Genomic DNA, 15,267 nt, shown 5'->3' on the forward strand with positions numbered 1-15,267 from the left:
ACTGGGTCACGTGGAGTTTAAGCTGTGATAACTCTGCGTTCATCATCTACCTGATGTGAGCAAGTGGCTCACTTCTGTGGTCCAGGGCAGCTCAGCTCCGTTGCCATGGCGTCTGCTGGGAAGTGTGGGAAATGATGCCCATGAGAATGGGAGGCGCGGGCACTTCTCCCGCTGGGGAAGAGGGAAAGGCCGTGGGAGCACCATGCTTTCCCTCCGAGTTCTTACCCGTTAACAGCGACGGCTGTTCAGAGAGGGTTCTTGGTGCCAGTTAGGAATCTGTATTTTCCAGAATGACCTGACGGGAGAACACTCGTGCGTCATGCTGAAGACGCTGGCTGAGGAGAGCGAGGCTGAGCAGGGGGCCTGGCTGGCGGCCTTTTGGAAAGGTGCGTCTGAGTGGAAGGGAGACCGCAGGCTGATGCGGGGTGAAGGGGGGGCTTCCGGGCCTCTGACTCTGGCTGCACCCCACAGATTTCCGCAGGCGCTTCCTAGCTCTGCTGTCCTACCAGTTCAGCACCTTCGCTCCTCCCCTGGCTCTGAACATCATTCAGAACAGGAACATCGGGAAGCCCTCGCCACCAGGTGAGCTGGGCAGGACGGCGCAGGGCTGGTCGTGGGTTGTGTGGAAGGAGGTGGATGTGCTGGTCCCAGAAGAGGAAGGGCCTGGGAATGGAGGGACCCCCTCTAGGCCTGCATCTGCTGCCCCTCCCGCTCAGCAGCCCTCCTCTGCCTTGGGCACCGTCACCCACGGCAGCTGTCTACGTAATAGGACTTGGGGTGACATCTGACTCCAGGGATGTCACATAAGGCTACTCAGCTAGTGAGTCCTGGAACCCGACTTAAATCCTGTGCACCAGGTAACTCGCTCGGTGCCGAGGCTGTGTCCTCGGGTGTGGAGCTGTGAAAGGACGTGCTGCCAGCCTTCTGTGGCCAGCACAGGGACGTGTGCTGGGGATGATGAATTCTGTTGGAATATTTAAAGTACCAGGAAATAGGAAGGCTCGCATTAACGTGGGCTTTTCTGTTCTGTTGCTAACTATGTGTGTGCACGTTGTTTTGCCAATTCTATTTTGACAAACCTGCTCCTCGAGCTGGACACTTTCTGTGAGGCGGGTCCTGGGAAGTGACAAGTAGGACAGGGTGTTAGATCCTCTCACCCTGGGGCCCTGAGCTTCCCTGGACCTGCTGTGTTGGCGTGGAGCTCTGCGTGGCCCAGGGAAGGGTCGGGCTGCCTGGGGCGGTCGGCATCTTACATGGGGGGCAGGCACTCCCCGGAGGCTGGTCTCCCGACCTGCTCTGGCTGAAGGCCGGCGGAGGAGCAGCGTTAGGGTGCCCGGGGACGGCCCTGACCCGCCTGGCTCTCGCCCCTGCAGCCCTGCGCCGGGAGGAGCTGGAGGCGCTCTTTCTGCCCTATGACCTGAAGAGGCTGGAGATGTACTCACGGAACATGGTTGACTATCACCTCATCATGGACATGATCCCCGCCATCTCCCGGATGTATTTCCTGAACCAGCTGGGGGACCTGGCCCTGTCCGCTGCCCAGTCGGTAGGTTACCTGCTGCCCGTGTGCTGAGTCTGGCGCAGTTTACGTGCGGGATGTCCAGTCGAATGTTTTGATGTAACTTTGTGCATTTAACTCCTCGAGGTTCTGATAGGGGGTGGGAGGTGGTCTCATCTCCCTGTGGTGCAGGCGGGGACACTTGGGCTCTGAGGTTGAGTCCTGAGCCCGGCCACGCAGTTAGCAAGGAGGAGCTGCATTCGAGCCCACATCCTGTGCCCTGTTGCCTTGGCTCGCTCTCTACTTCAGCGGAGGCCTGTGAGCACCCACACTTCTCAGCGTAGCTGTGAAGCAGCTGTTTTCAGGATAAGTCAGTTTGGGGATTTTAGGAAGAGGGAGCACTTCTCAGTAGTTCCAGTAACGGGATGAAAGAGAAGATTCCAGAATCACCGTGGCGGTTGATCACTGTGGTCAAGAGAGAGCAGCCCTGTCTCAGTGCTTGGATGGGCAGGGCCTGCCCCGCGGCCACTTCAGGACTTTCCACCCTCCAGGCTCTCCTCCTGGGGGTCGGCCTGCAGCACAAGTCCGTGGACCAGCTGGAAAAGGAGATCGAGCTGCCCGCCGGCCAGCTGATGGGGCTTTTCAACCGGATCATCCGCAAAGTCGTGAAGGTACCCTTGGCGGAGGGTGGGGTTGTGGTCCATTTGGAATAATGTGACAACCTGCTCCCTGCCCCAAGATGACTAGATCTTAACATTTGGCCATATACGCTGCAGATCGTCTCTCACAGGCGCATGCGCTCACACAAACACACACACACACACACACACACGCACGCACCCTGGAGAAATGGGGCTGCAGCCCTATCTGCTGTGCTCTCTCCAGGGGGACCATTGCTGGGAGCTGGGGATCTGCAGTCTGTGTTTTTTGTTGTGTTTTTTTTTTTTAAATACATATTTTTATTGACTTCAGAGAGGAAGGGAGAGGGAGAGAGAGATGGAAACATCAATGATGAGAGAGAATCATTGATCGGCTGCCTCCTGCACACCCCCTACTGGGGATCAAGCCTGCAACCCAGGCATGTGCCCTTGACTGGAATCGAACCCGGGACCCTTCAGTCCGCAGACCGACGCTCTATCCACTGAGCCAAGCCAGCCAGGGCATGCAGTCTGTGTTTTATACTCTTGCCATGAACACACGCTGCCTCAGCTATGTTGAGCTTGTGCTCAGGACGGGGTCCCTGCTGCTGCTTCATCTCTGCTTTCTGGATGTTGTCTTTGCAGCTATTTAACGAGGTGCAGGAAAAGGCCATTGAGGAGCAGATGGTGGCCGTGAAGGATGTGGTCATGGAGCCCACCATGAAGACCCTGAGCGATGACCTGGTATGCCGCTGCCAAAGGCCTTGCAAGCGCCGAGGGGGAGCCCCGTCCCCTTTAGCGGGAGTCCACGGTGCTGACCGTGCCCAGTGGTGTTGATCTTGGGTGTGGGCGACCTTCCCTCCCCGCGTGTCCCTGCCCTGGATGTGCTGAGCACACAGGGGCCTGCTCTGCCTCCCACTGAAGGATGTGTGTGTGCACGCAGGCCAGCTGCTGCTGTGAGCTCGTTGGCCCTTGTAGGCTTTTCAGATGCATCCTGTGCGTTCATGTACATTTAGTAAGGGCTGCCTCCTGCGTGGGAGTAGGAGGTGTCTGCTCATAGGAGTGATATTCTGCGATTGGTCCCCTGCTTAACTGACCTGCTCTGTCTCTGGACCTTGCCCGCAGGATGAAGCGGCAAAGGAATTCCAGGAGAAACACAAGAAGGAAGTGGGGAAGCTGAAGGACATGGACCTCTCTCAGTAAGGCCCTCTGCTGCCCGGGGGCAGCAAAAGCTGCGCTTTGGCTCCTGGGCCTGGAGAACCTGCCGCAGGTCTCCTGTTCCTCACCCGGGCCCCGGAGCCCTGGAAGCTGTGTTTCACGGGGTCACCCTTAGAAGCACTGAGAGCTAAAATCCTCCTCCTTCACTGTTTGCTGTGCCTCCCTGGCCTTAGTCCTGTAGTTGCTGGGTCATTGCTGATGGTGGCTGTTGGACACGGGAGATGGGGAGGTGGCCAGGAGGTCGCTGGGCAGGGTTCCAGGCTCTGCCGTCAGCTGTGCAATATCAAAACCTTGACTTGCCAGGACTGCTAGATCCCCTGGAAGAGGCACAGTCCCAGGGTTGGTGGCACGTTTGGAGGTGGGAGTGAGCAAGAAGGTGGTGGGCTGACAGGAGGCTTCTTTGGTGGGTAGTTAATCAGAGTCAGGGAGGACTTGGGTGCCGCCTCCAGTGCAGGACTGTCCTGTCGTGGCCCTGCTGGTGGGCCGCTGACCTCTGCCCCCTGCAGTGCCTGTCCTCTGGGCCCTGCTGCTCAACACTGATGCAGCTCAGCCTGGCGTTGGGGCAGGATGTGTCTGATAGGAATGTTGTCACTGTCCTGTTTTCTTGTAGGCATTCCCCTTTTCTTTTGAGCCGGCTCTGATATTTTCTCTATTTTTTAGATACATAATCCGTGGGGACGATGAAGAGTGGAATGAGGTCTTAAACAAGGCTGGGCAGAATGCTTCGATTGTCAGCCTGAAAAGGTGGGGCCTCCCGTTGGACAGACACCTTCTGGCTTCTGTGCTTCTCTAGTAACTTTCGTTAAGAGAGAGGTTGGAACAAACTCTGAGAGAAACATCACGGTTCTTCCCTCTGCGGTGGCGGCTTTGGTAGCACCTGCTACGGCCAGGCAGCGCCGTCTTCTGGCCTGGACCTCAGCATCCCTCGTGTTCCCTGGACGGCAGGGGAGTGGGAGGGGACAGTCCCAGAGCTGCCAGGAACTGAGCACTGCCCGTGGGTTTAGTGCAGCGTCCGTCACCCACAGAACAACACGGGTGGATGTTTGTCACCATCACTGCTGTGACAATGAAGTAACCAAGGCGGGGAGGTGTGTCGTAACGTCCCTGGAGGCTCACAGCTGTAAGGGGCAGGGCCAGCGCGGGGCCAGGCTTGTCCACCGTGGAGCCCGTGGCTATACCTGCTGCGCTCTCCTCCCAGCCAGCGGGCCTCAAGATCTGGGGTCTTAAAGTCCCTTTATAACAAAAGCTATTGAGGGATCCCAAAGGGCTTGTGGGCTATTTATATTTCCGATATTAGAAATTTTAATTACTGAGAAATTTTAAAACATTTGTTCATTTAGAATTAATGGTCCAATACTGGACTCATATTTTTTGGTGGTTTTAAAGTGGCATGATTTTACCTTTGCATTTACCTGGCGATCCTGCAGTCTTTTGTGCTATCATATGTCTTGTAGCCTCTGGAAAACTGAACAGTTGTGTGAGCATAGAAGTGAAAAAGGCACATAATAATGAATTAGCATTATATGAACATAGCTTGGGCCTTGGGCACCCCTGGCAGTGTCCCGGGACCACTCTTGGGAAACCTCTGTTCCACGTGGCGTCTCGGCGAGGGTTATGTTTGTGGGTGACCACGGTTTCTGGCTGGCACCTTCGTTGGGAGTTTCCATGGGAGAGAACATGTCCTCCCTGCCCGGGGCCTCTAGAGATGAGGCTCCCACCGCTGTTTGGGGTTGGTGTGGGGTGAGTTCGTGCATTGCCAGCTACCGGCAGGGTCCCCTGAAGAGTTCATTTGGAAACGTGGAAGGAGGAAGTCCTGTGACTGGGAGCTGTGGGTCCCAGGAGTTAGATGCTTGCTCTGCGTCTCCGCACGTTGTGGGTCTCGTGGGAGCCGGTCGGTGTGGGCTCACTCCCACGTGCTCTGAGGTGGCGCAGAGCCTGTGCAGCGTGTGCTGGCCTCCGGTTTGGACAGAGTGGCAGATGCAGCAGGGCCCACGATGGCTGTGGCCTCGAGTGAGGCCCTGACTGGCACCAACAGCCAGGGGCGTGCATGGCCCGGGAAGGCTGGTCCACGCTTACAGAGTGTGGCCGCTCCTGCCGTTGGCTGGGCTGTCCCTGCCGGTGAGGAGCCCGGGCGGCAGCTCCGTGCTTGAGGGCTCTGAGTCCATGCAGATTTGTGCTTTTGGAGGTAAAACTCTGACCTCTGTCACTATATATTCTTAGAGGCCTTGCTTTCCTTCCCCTTTCCCTCCTGAGAGGCCACTTCATTCAGGTGATGTTACTGGCCCTGGAGGGCACTGTTCACCCTCCCGCATAGGGAGGTACTTGTGCCCGAGCCTGAGGGGCAGGGAGGAGTGACCCGGGCTGATCTGTCCTCGAGGAACCCGCTCGCCATGAAATGTGTAACCCGAGTCAGGGCTTTCTTCTCATTTAGGAAAATAAAATAATAGCGGCCCCTCAGGAAGTGGTATAGGGTTTGCCTGGAGGCTCACGCTTTGTGTTAGGGTCCTTGGGACAACGTGTCTGGTTTCCAGGGTGATCCTGAGTGGTGAGTGGTGGGAGGGAATCTCCCTGGCGATGCCTTCGAGTTTTCTTGGGGTCTTGGGAGAGGGGAGCGAACAGGACTCTGAGAGAACTCAGACTTCTGATACTAAGACATGGATTTCTGCCCTGGCCGGGCGCTCAGTTAGTTGGAGCGTCGTCCATACACCTAATGTGGGTTCGATTCCCAATCAGGGCACATACCTAAGTTGTGGGTCCAATCCCTGGTCAGGGAATGTACAGGAGGCAACTGATCAATGTTTCTCTCACATTGATGTCTCGCTCCCTAAAATTAAAAAAAAAAAAAAAAAAAAGAAGATGTGGATTTGTCCCTTCACCCACAAGAGCCCAGTGAGGGCAGGGGCCGGGTTGCTGTGCTATCCCTGGGCCCAGCACGCTGCTGGGCGTGCTGACAGGCCTACAGGGACATCTGTGTCTGCCTGGGTCTCATGCTGTTTCAGGTGTTGGGACCCGTTTTCAGACCCAGCAAAGCCGTTGTGCACCTTTCATTCTTTCTCCTTTACTGCTGTTCTTTACCCCCAGTGACAAGAAAAGGAAATTGGAAGCGAAACAACCCAAACAGAACAAAAAGTTTAAGAACAGAGATACGAAGCACAAAAAGGACATGAAACTGAAACGGAAGAAATAGTGGCAAGAAGCTTGGGCCTCAGCAGCTGACTCGCAAGGAGACACCCTGACTCTCTGAACCGACTCCAGCTGGACTGGGCCGAGGCCCCGTGGAAGGCAGCGCGGGCCCGTCAGCCCCGCAGCCGGCCTGGGACTCGGTGCACGCGTGGGCGTGGCTGGAAGCACTCGCTGCCGAGTGGGTCGGCTCGGACCTCGCCAGGGGCCAACCTCTGGCCCTGCCGGGGTCTGCCTCCTCCCAGCCTGGCCTTCCTTTCCCATAAGTTCATGTTTTGTGTTGGGTGCAGCTTTTTCCCTTCCCACGTGTGTGGGAGCCACGCCAGCCCTTGTCCCTCCTCAGGTGTTGAGTGCGCTGTGTGGTGATGCCCGGAGGCTGCCGGTGGAGTGCGAGCCTCGTCATGGACTTGTCCCGGCCCCTGGCCTGGGCAGCGGGAGCCTGCCGGTGGCCGTGGGGTGGGTGCTGCCACCTTCACTCCTGGCTCCCGCAGGCGGCCGCCCAGTGCCCGACCTCCTGACTCAGGATGGCTATGGCTTTCGAGTCCCCAAACTTCCTGCTTCATCCATTTGGGGAAATACGTTGGGAAAGACTGCTTCCCCAGCCAGGCTGAGAGGGACAGAGGATCTATTTTTAATAAATAACATCTAGAAAGCTGCCGCCTGTGGGTACTCACTGGCTCCACGCAGGGGGAAGGTGCATCTGGCCCTGTTGGTTCTGGGGGTCTTGGCTGCTGGGAGGCTTTGGGGGTGCTGGAATCGAGGCCGAGGTTGGGCAGGGCAGCCCGGGCTGACATCTCAGGAGCCTGTGGGCCAGGTGGCTGGCCCGGCCGCGCTCGCTGGGTCACTGAGGGACGTGGTGTGTGCCTGGGGGCCAGCTGGCGGTGCCTCTTCCCCCCAGCTCCTGTCAGGTGGTTTGTCCCTTCCCTCTGTCGGGGGCAAATTCTGTGGTGGCTTCACATATACTTTGGTATGTTTGACGGTATCTACTTTCTGGTCCCAAATCCGGTACTGCTACTGAAATGGCCCCGAGGGCCTCTGTAGGGTTGGTCCTTATCCATGTCGCCCAGGCAGTCAGCTCAGTGGTGCTGTGGTCTGTGTCTATTTTGTGGCTCCCTGGCCACATCCATCTCCAACTTCTCTGTTCTTATTTTTACCTGAAAAAATGCATGTGCTTTGGTTACTAATGTTCCTTGCTTTTTCGTAAATTTAGGTCTTTTGTGAGTCAAAATAGATTCTTTCCTCAGCCCTGACACGTAACCGGGGTCCTAGACGGCCAACGCCCGAACAGGGAAGTGAAGGGGAGCCTCTGGATCCAAGAGGATTAGACACTCGGCCCAGGGACTCGAGGCCACAGGGGAAGAGCACGCTGTCCCCTGCGCCTGTGTCCGTGGCGAAGGGGCCTTTTGTCTCCTGGCTCTGCTGCTTCCTGCCTGAAGACCCCCGTGAGGTCTGCGTTTGCTGAGAGAGGAGAGATGAAAAGAGTTCTGATCTGTTTTTCTCAGAGTGCCTGAGCCTGCCTTTCAAAGAGGATCTCCTTGGGAGAGCGGCCGAAAACAGAATCAGAATCCCAGATGGGCTGAGCCATGGGACCCACGTCCCCAGGGCTGCTCTGCTGGCCCAGGTGCAGGGAGGCGTTCCGAAGCCGACTGCCTGCCTTTGACACTGGCTCTGCCCTGACCCTTTCTGTGACTTCTCCCTGCTGCCTCGTCCACATCTGGAAACAGGAGTGGCCATGACAGCACGCGCTCAGCCGTGGTGAGGGAAGAGCCGAGAACAGTGCCTGGCCGACAGCAAGTGCTCGCCACGTCCGAGTTCTGTGGCCCAGAGCGGCAGGGGAGCTGCAGTTACCACCAGTGCTGGCGACTGAATAGGACCGGCTTTGTCCTGCACCTGCCACCTGAGCTGGAAGAGGAGCCCCCTGGGGAGCGAGGAGCGTGCATTCGCAGTCAGACCGTCCGGCCGCACGTCCTCCAGCAGCTTTGCTCCTCAGATGGCCTTCCCTTTTGCACACAGAAAGCAAGCGGACGTTTCGCCTGCTGTGCACAGTCCTGGGCCTTGTATTTGCAAAGCGAATGTTCCTAAACAGGTCTCTGCACTTTTGGGCTGTGATCTTGGGTTCTCCTCCAAACCTGAGAGCACGCCCGCCTCCCCAGGCCTCGCCCGCCTCCCCAGGCCTCGCCATCTGGCCCCCAGACAGTGACATCTGCAAAGCTCACCATCTCAGGAACTCTCACTTGTGAAATGAATGCTGTCACCAGGACGGGAAGGGGCTGAAGATGCCCCAACAAAGGAGGTTCCTCAGTGGTCTCCATCCCCGAGAGTGGAGCCGGGAGGGGCCGGTGCTGCCTGCTTCAGTGTCTCCACTGCTCATCTGGCCCCGCAGTCCCCAGCGCCCAGGAGAGGACACAAAGGGGGCTGTGAGGCTGGGGGAGGGGAGGAAGTAAGTGACTGTCACCTTGGAAAAATGTGGACTCATTATCTGAGGCCATTACGCCAGCCGCCAGCCCTGGGCCAGCCTCAGGCCTGGAGGAGGGGGTGGGGCTGGCATCCCCTCGGGCCCTCAGACCAGAGAGAAGGGGGTGTGGTCATTCTGTAAACAATTGGTTAGCGTTACAATGTGTGGATTCTGCAGGGGGTGGAGGGGGGCGCAGAAAAGGGGAGGCTTGGGGCTTTCTGGTGCCTGAGGGGGCTCTGAGGAGAACGCTCAGACTGAAAGGAAAAGGGAGGCCTGGGAGCCAGAAAGCAGGGCGGGCTCAGGTGGAGGAAGGCCGGCTCAGGGTTGGCCTCGGGGGCCCTGGTGGGACTGGGGCCCCTGTCTTGGATGAGGAGGCCCAGGCTCCAGCAGCAGAAGTGCGAGCTTATAGCCCGTGGGACGGCTGCAGTAGGACGGACCCCTCCGTAGAGAGAACAGACGTTCAGCCTCTGGTTTCCCAGAACTCCTGCGGAGGAGAATCCACTTCCTCCCCCAGCCTGCTGGGCTGAGGGCCTGGAGCTGCGGGAGGGTACCTGGCCCCACCTCCGGAGCAGTGGCCTCAGGAGAAGGTGAGGTGACCACCTCCATTTCCATTAGAGCCTCCTAGTCCTTTGGGAGGATGTCTGATTTTCCCCTAATTACTGTTTTAAGTGCTCTCATAAGAGTGTGTTCCTGCTACATGAAGGCTCAAAGGGGTCCTACACCTTCTAATATCATCTTTGCTTTAACCTGCCCTTCCGTCCAAAAGAGAGAAGGACATGGCTGAGCCCCATCCAGGACCAGCCTCCCCGTCTTGCCTTAGGCGGGGTAATCGCCTGAGGGCGTCCTGTAGGGTGGGGGGACTTGTGGGGAGGGTGGATGCAGACCCCTGAAGGGCAGCCCCTGCCGATGGGGAGGGCTGGGCCAGGGGCAACCTCCCTCAGGGCCTCTGCCCAGAGGGTGGTGTCGTGAGCGCACCTCCTCCCCCTGTCCCCCAAAGGGCGCCATGTGTCCATGCAGGGCCCTCTCCCCACCACTGCCAGGACCCAGGCTGGGCCTCTAGCTGCCCCACCTGGGCCAAACCCAGCAAAGCTGGGAAAGGGGCCTTTCCTGGTATAGACCCCAGGAGGTCTTCATGTTGTCCCCCCATTCCCACAGCCACTTGGTCAGTATTCCCAGTGACCTGAGCAGTTTGCTTTCCTCTACAGGCAGGGACCCTGGACTTGGCACCTAAAACAAACTGGGTCCGGAAAACCCTTGGGCCCGAGTCACCGGCTCACTGTCTCTCTCCATTACCAGGTGGCTCAGCAGGTTCTGGAGGGACAGGTGCCTACATCCGGCCAGACCAGGATGGAGAAGGCCTGCCCCACCTCACTGGGCCCACAGGTTTGGACTATGCAAGAGTTTACAAGCAACTATTAGGATGACCCCAACAACAGCTCCCACACTGGGGCTAGGGGAGGGGGTCTGGGCTCAGGGGAGATCAGAAAAACCCCTAAACCCCTGATAGGTGTCTTACTCCTGTCATCAGGCCCTGGTCCCTCCAGGCAGACACCTTCTGTCCAGCCAATGGCACATAAGTGCTTAACCAATGGGAACCATTTTATGTTATCAGCTGCCTCATTTGACAGAAGAAGAAAACTAAGGCCTAGCAAAGGAAGTACAGTAAAACCTCGATATAAGGGACAGATTCAGGTGAGGGGTGTCCCTTAAAGCCCAAAGTCCGTTACATAAGAAAGGTTTACTGATCACGTATGTTAAAAAATTGACAAATTAGTTTATCCGTTTTTACTACATAGGCACGTTTGTATAATTATAATCATGTATGAAAAGTTCAGTTTCACAGAAAAGTTCCCTGTATGTATGACTGATTTTAAATTTATACTGAATAGGCCTAGTCAGTGTGCGCTTGCGCCACGAGTAAACAAACGCACCCGGCTGGGGCGTGGCTTAGTGCATGGGGGCACGTTGGCGGGTCGCGTTCAAACTGCAGAAAGTCAGCCCCAGAACGACAGGCCCAGTCACTGTAAGCGACGCGGTGTGGGCACGTGCTAAGCATTTGCTGCACATTGTTTATAAGCGGTGACTCTTGGGTTTAAACATGTAGACTATAGTTGTAGATATGTAATATTTGTGTCAGTGAATAACAAAAAAGTAGCCCTGTTAATTTAATTATAAGCAAATCTTGGTTAAAAGCATTTTAAAATTAACAGGATGTTAATTTTCACATGTCACACGGATGAGAAATTTTCTCCTTTAAATTGAGGTCCATAAAATCGAGGGTTTACTGTACTTGTTCCATGCCGTGGAGTTGGCAAGGGTAGGACCCAGGCTCAGGTCCTGGGTGAGGCGAGTGGGGGGCCACCGGATAGCTTTTGGTGGTTTTTTTCTTCCTGAGAGACAAGAACCCGAGTGACCAGGGAACCGGCTCTGGGTTCTCGTCCTGCTCCTACGTGGGCTTCTCCCACTTCTGAACTCTGAACAGCTCTACCGGGAGCGATGAGGCCAAGGTCATTGTTCACGGGTGTTTATTGTTAATAAAACCATAGTACATTTACAATAGTGACATTAATGTACAGTTACAGTATCATACAATATTATAGCAATAAAATACGCCTCTTCCTTTGTACATCCAGCTCAAGCAGCTAGTCGAAAATATTTCCCAGGATCGCAAGCCCCGGCGGCTTTCCAGGCGACCGCAGCGCCGCCGCCTGAGTGCCCAGGACTTTTGGTGAATAAATAGTTTCTAAGGTGCGGCCAGACAGCTCAGGAAGGCTACACCCGAGTAGGCTGTCCAGAGCGCCCCCCAGTGTCTGGTCCATAAATATGACGAGTGTCCAGGCCTGACGCTGCGTCTCCGCCCCAGCAGAGCCCGGAGCCTGCAGGCATCGGCAGGTAGGAGAGGGGAAGCCCTTTCCCCCCAGCCCTCCCCTCTCCCTGGTCCTGCAGTGCCCCGTCCCCTGGCTCCCCGACACCTGCAGCTCCCAGTCCAAATTAAGGGATGGTTCACTTGAGAGATCTGCCCGAGGGCACCCTTAGGGCTCTGCCTCCTGAGCCCACAGAGGCAGCCTGACCCTAGGCCTGGGGTGTCAGGCCCTAAACCCAGCAGCAACAACAGAAGCCGAGGCCACCGGGCCCCGTCGGAAAGCTCGGAGGGCATCAGCTGGGGAACTGCCTTCTACCGCTAACTGAGCAGGTTGGCGGTCCCCAAAAGAGGCCCAGAAACCAAAGAAAACGGAACTCAAAGTGACCCTCTGTGCAGGCCCCCAGGCGGCCCATAGCCAGCCTTTCAAAGGCATGACCTTGAGGAAGTTCAGAGATTGGATATTGAGGAAAAGTATTGGCTTTGGAATGAGATGGCCGGGGTCCCAAACAGAGTGTATCTTCTATACATTCATAGGAGGCCCAGGAGCCAGTCCGAGCTCACCGAGGCCCACGGTCTGCTGTTTAGAGCAGAGTTGAATCAGGATCAGCCACCACCGCGAGGGGAGAAGGGGGGAACAAGGTGAGTACACAGTGGCTCTCCGCCTTCTGGCCACAGCTGCCCTCTGCCCGTTACTGGTTGAGCAAACAGCTCTGGGACAGAGGGGTTGAGGGTGCGGCTGCCTAGCGACAGGTGGGCTCAGGGCACATCTAACTTCCCAAGGGCAGACAGACACCAGAGGATGTCTGAGGAAAGGGGTCCTAGAATGAGCCCTGCCCAGTGGGGCCTGGTACATCCGTAGGCTCTGGCTACACCGTGTCCAGACACCCAGGAGCACTCGCTCCCAGCCTTTCCCAGCCCAGGTGGGGCTGGGTGTGCGGACCCCACCCGCCTCACACCCGGGAGGTGATGTAGACGGAGTGCACACGCTCGGCCAGGGTGCTCTGCAGGTCCTGCAGCGGGTCCAGGCCCTGCACCTTGCTGCTGCGGCCGTAGATGAGCTGCCGGAAGGAGTCCTGCTCCAGCAGGGCCTTCATGTGCTTCAGGAAGAAGCCCTCACAGAACAGGGCCAGTTCAGGGGCGTTGTGGATCTGTGGGGACAGGGAGAAGGGGTGAGACCACAGCCTCGCACGTCCCTCCCCCCGGGTCAAGGCCGGGGGGGGGGGGGCATGGCCTGTCTCTGCAGCTTGAGGTGACCCCCCCCTTATCGAATTCCTTCCCTAAGCACGTCCTTCAGGTTGGACTGACTGGGTTCCAATCCCAGCTGCACCACCAGGACGTCTCTGGTCTCCTGCCTGTGTCCCATGGGGATGGTGTTGAATGGCCTTCTCCCCACTGGATTGGAAGCTCCCTGCAAAGGCCAGGGACTGTCCACTGCTGGGTGGACATGAGGGGTCACGAGATAGATGCTCAGTAACTCTTTTAACTCGGCAGATACTGGGGGACCGCTCTGGGCGCCAGGTTCGAGGTCACGTCCCTGCAACGCTCTCTTAGGGCTGATGCTCTAGTCTGGGGGATTCGGAGAAGCCAAGGAGCCAAACAAGCAAGGAAACGCCACAGAGTCAGCGCTGGGAGGAAGCGGGTGGCAGCTGCCTTGTGAGGAGCGGAGCTCGGGAAGGAGCTCCCAGAGGAGGGGTGGTTCTTGCAAGAGCGAGAGCGCTGGAGAGGAACCAGCTGAGGGGAGACAGGCGGCATGGGAAGAGATGTGGGCAGGGCCCCAGGGGCCTCGTAGAGCTTGGTGAGGCTAGGATTTTATTTGCCTGGAGGCAGAGTTTAAGGAGAGGAGTGACAGAGGCGAGTGGACTGTGGGTGAGCCAGGAAGTGCGGAGGGGAGGCCAGCACAGCAGTCGGAGAGGTAACGGTGGAAACAGTGGAGGGAGAGGGCCTAGCTGTGGGAGTTTTTCTTTAAAAAAAATCAAATGTAACTCCTGAGTCTGAGGAGGTGGTCATGCCGTTTACGGAGATGGGGGAAGATTACAGAGACCAGGTTGAGGAGAAAGCCAAGGCCCCGTGGACTGGATCTGACTCAGGCCCCACACCTGGGAGCCATGTTGGTCTCCTGCACTGCCTGTGGCCCCACGGGGCAGCAGTGACCTCAGGGGCGCCTGGGTGGAGCGGAGGGTGTGCAGGTCCTCACCTTGGCGTACTTGTAGGTGTTGACGGCGCTCTCCACGCTGAGGGTCTGGGAGCACAGGATCTCGCAGTGCCGCTGCAGGGCGTCCAGCTGGAACAGGCTGGCAGCCGACAGCAGCTGTGGGGGCAGAGCACCTTGGGCATGTGGGGCCGGGCCTGTGGCCCAGGCATCACAGAACAGCAAGGTGCTGCGTCCGCCCAACCTCCGGGGCCCGCCCACACCAGCAGGACACTCCCAGGGCCTTGGTTTATGTCTGTTCTAAGCCAACTGAGTATTTGCTGCGACACCCGGTGGCACAGGATGGACAGATGTTGGCTGGGATTTCTGACCTTGGGAGTCTGCAACGCTGAGCTACATGCTTTGTCTACATGGCCTTGTAGCCCTGTACCCCAGTAGCAACAGGCCCGTTTTCTAAGCGGGAGGAGGTGAGGAGGAGGCCCAGCCATCTTCTAATCCTCCAGGGCCGACCACCCACCCCGGGAGTCCCTTCCTAACCCCCAGGTGTGGCCAGGAGGTCAGGCTCCATGACCTCCTGGCCAGCCTCTCCGAAGGGCCTCACAGAGGCCACCTTCCTGCCCTCATCTCTCCAAAGGCTGAAAGTGGGCTTGAGATCTGGCAGGTGGGCACTGGGTCCTGTGCCTGACCGAGCGGGCCAGAGCCTCACCTCCAGGATGTCGGCGGTGGGGATGTGCATGGATTCCGTGCCTCCGTGGTACAGATACTGCATCATCATCTGCAGCGAGAAGAGGTGGTGTGAACGCCACGTGGACCCGAGTGCCCATGTCCTCACCCGGCCCCCCGAGTGCCACTCCAGCTGCTCCCCATGGACCCCAGCCCGGCCCCGTCCTCAGATCCTCCAACTCCCGCTCAAGCTGAGACTCCAGTGTGCATCTTCGCTGGAGAGCAACCTCAGAAGTCAGCCCAAGACCTTTCTCTCCTGACTCCCGTCTGGGAGGGGTTCCCCTCGCGCCCAGGAGGGAAGATCTAGTCACAGCCGGACACTGAGGCCCGAGGAGGGAAGCTGGCGTGGCTTAGGTCACTCAGGCCCCATGACTCCCACACCAGAGTCCTCCAGTGCGCCAGGTACCATGCTGATTACCCCTCCTTTTACCTAAATTCTAAATACGGGGCTGGGATGGAGGGAGGTGGGGCTCTGAGGGTAGCAGAAGCCGGCCTCAGCTCCCCTGTCTGTGCTGGGACTCCTCGTGGAGGTAGAGCCAGATC

General features: G+C 57.6%; 2 protein-coding genes across 3 annotated transcripts in view; one reads left to right on the plus strand and one right to left on the minus strand.

Annotated features, from left to right (window-relative positions):
• The window catches only part of NAT10 (N-acetyltransferase 10), a 33,694-nt gene extending 26,503 nt beyond the window's left edge, over positions 1 to 7,191 (plus strand). For both annotated transcript variants that reach the window (XM_070427767.1, XM_070427768.1), the window contains exons 22-29: positions 290 to 386; positions 472 to 582; positions 1,374 to 1,546; positions 2,050 to 2,169; positions 2,782 to 2,880; positions 3,262 to 3,335; positions 4,015 to 4,098; positions 6,436 to 7,191. In XM_070427767.1, the coding sequence (XP_070283868.1) occupies positions 290 to 386; positions 472 to 582; positions 1,374 to 1,546; positions 2,050 to 2,169; positions 2,782 to 2,880; positions 3,262 to 3,335; positions 4,015 to 4,098; positions 6,436 to 6,541 (864 nt within the window). In that variant the 3' untranslated portion in view covers positions 6,542 to 7,191. The remainder of the gene's footprint in view (positions 1 to 289; positions 387 to 471; positions 583 to 1,373; positions 1,547 to 2,049; positions 2,170 to 2,781; positions 2,881 to 3,261; positions 3,336 to 4,014; positions 4,099 to 6,435) is intronic.
• Positions 7,192 to 12,702: 5,511 nt separating this feature from the next.
• Positions 12,703 to 15,267, minus strand: part of ABTB2 (ankyrin repeat and BTB domain containing 2) — a 136,836-nt gene continuing 134,271 nt past the window's right edge. The window contains exons 15-17 of the mRNA XM_070427769.1: positions 14,708 to 14,776; positions 14,047 to 14,160; positions 12,703 to 13,000 (exon numbers count right to left, since the gene is read on the minus strand). Coding sequence (XP_070283870.1) covers positions 12,803 to 13,000; positions 14,047 to 14,160; positions 14,708 to 14,776 — 381 coding nt within the window. The 3' untranslated portion in view covers positions 12,703 to 12,802. The remainder of the gene's footprint in view (positions 13,001 to 14,046; positions 14,161 to 14,707; positions 14,777 to 15,267) is intronic.

This window comes from Myotis yumanensis, unplaced genomic scaffold, assembly GCF_028538775.1.
Source record: "Myotis yumanensis isolate MYYU_CA2020_CCGP unplaced genomic scaffold, mMyoYum1.0.hap1 SCAF_10, whole genome shotgun sequence".
Lineage (NCBI taxonomy): Eukaryota > Metazoa > Chordata > Mammalia > Chiroptera > Vespertilionidae > Myotis > Myotis yumanensis.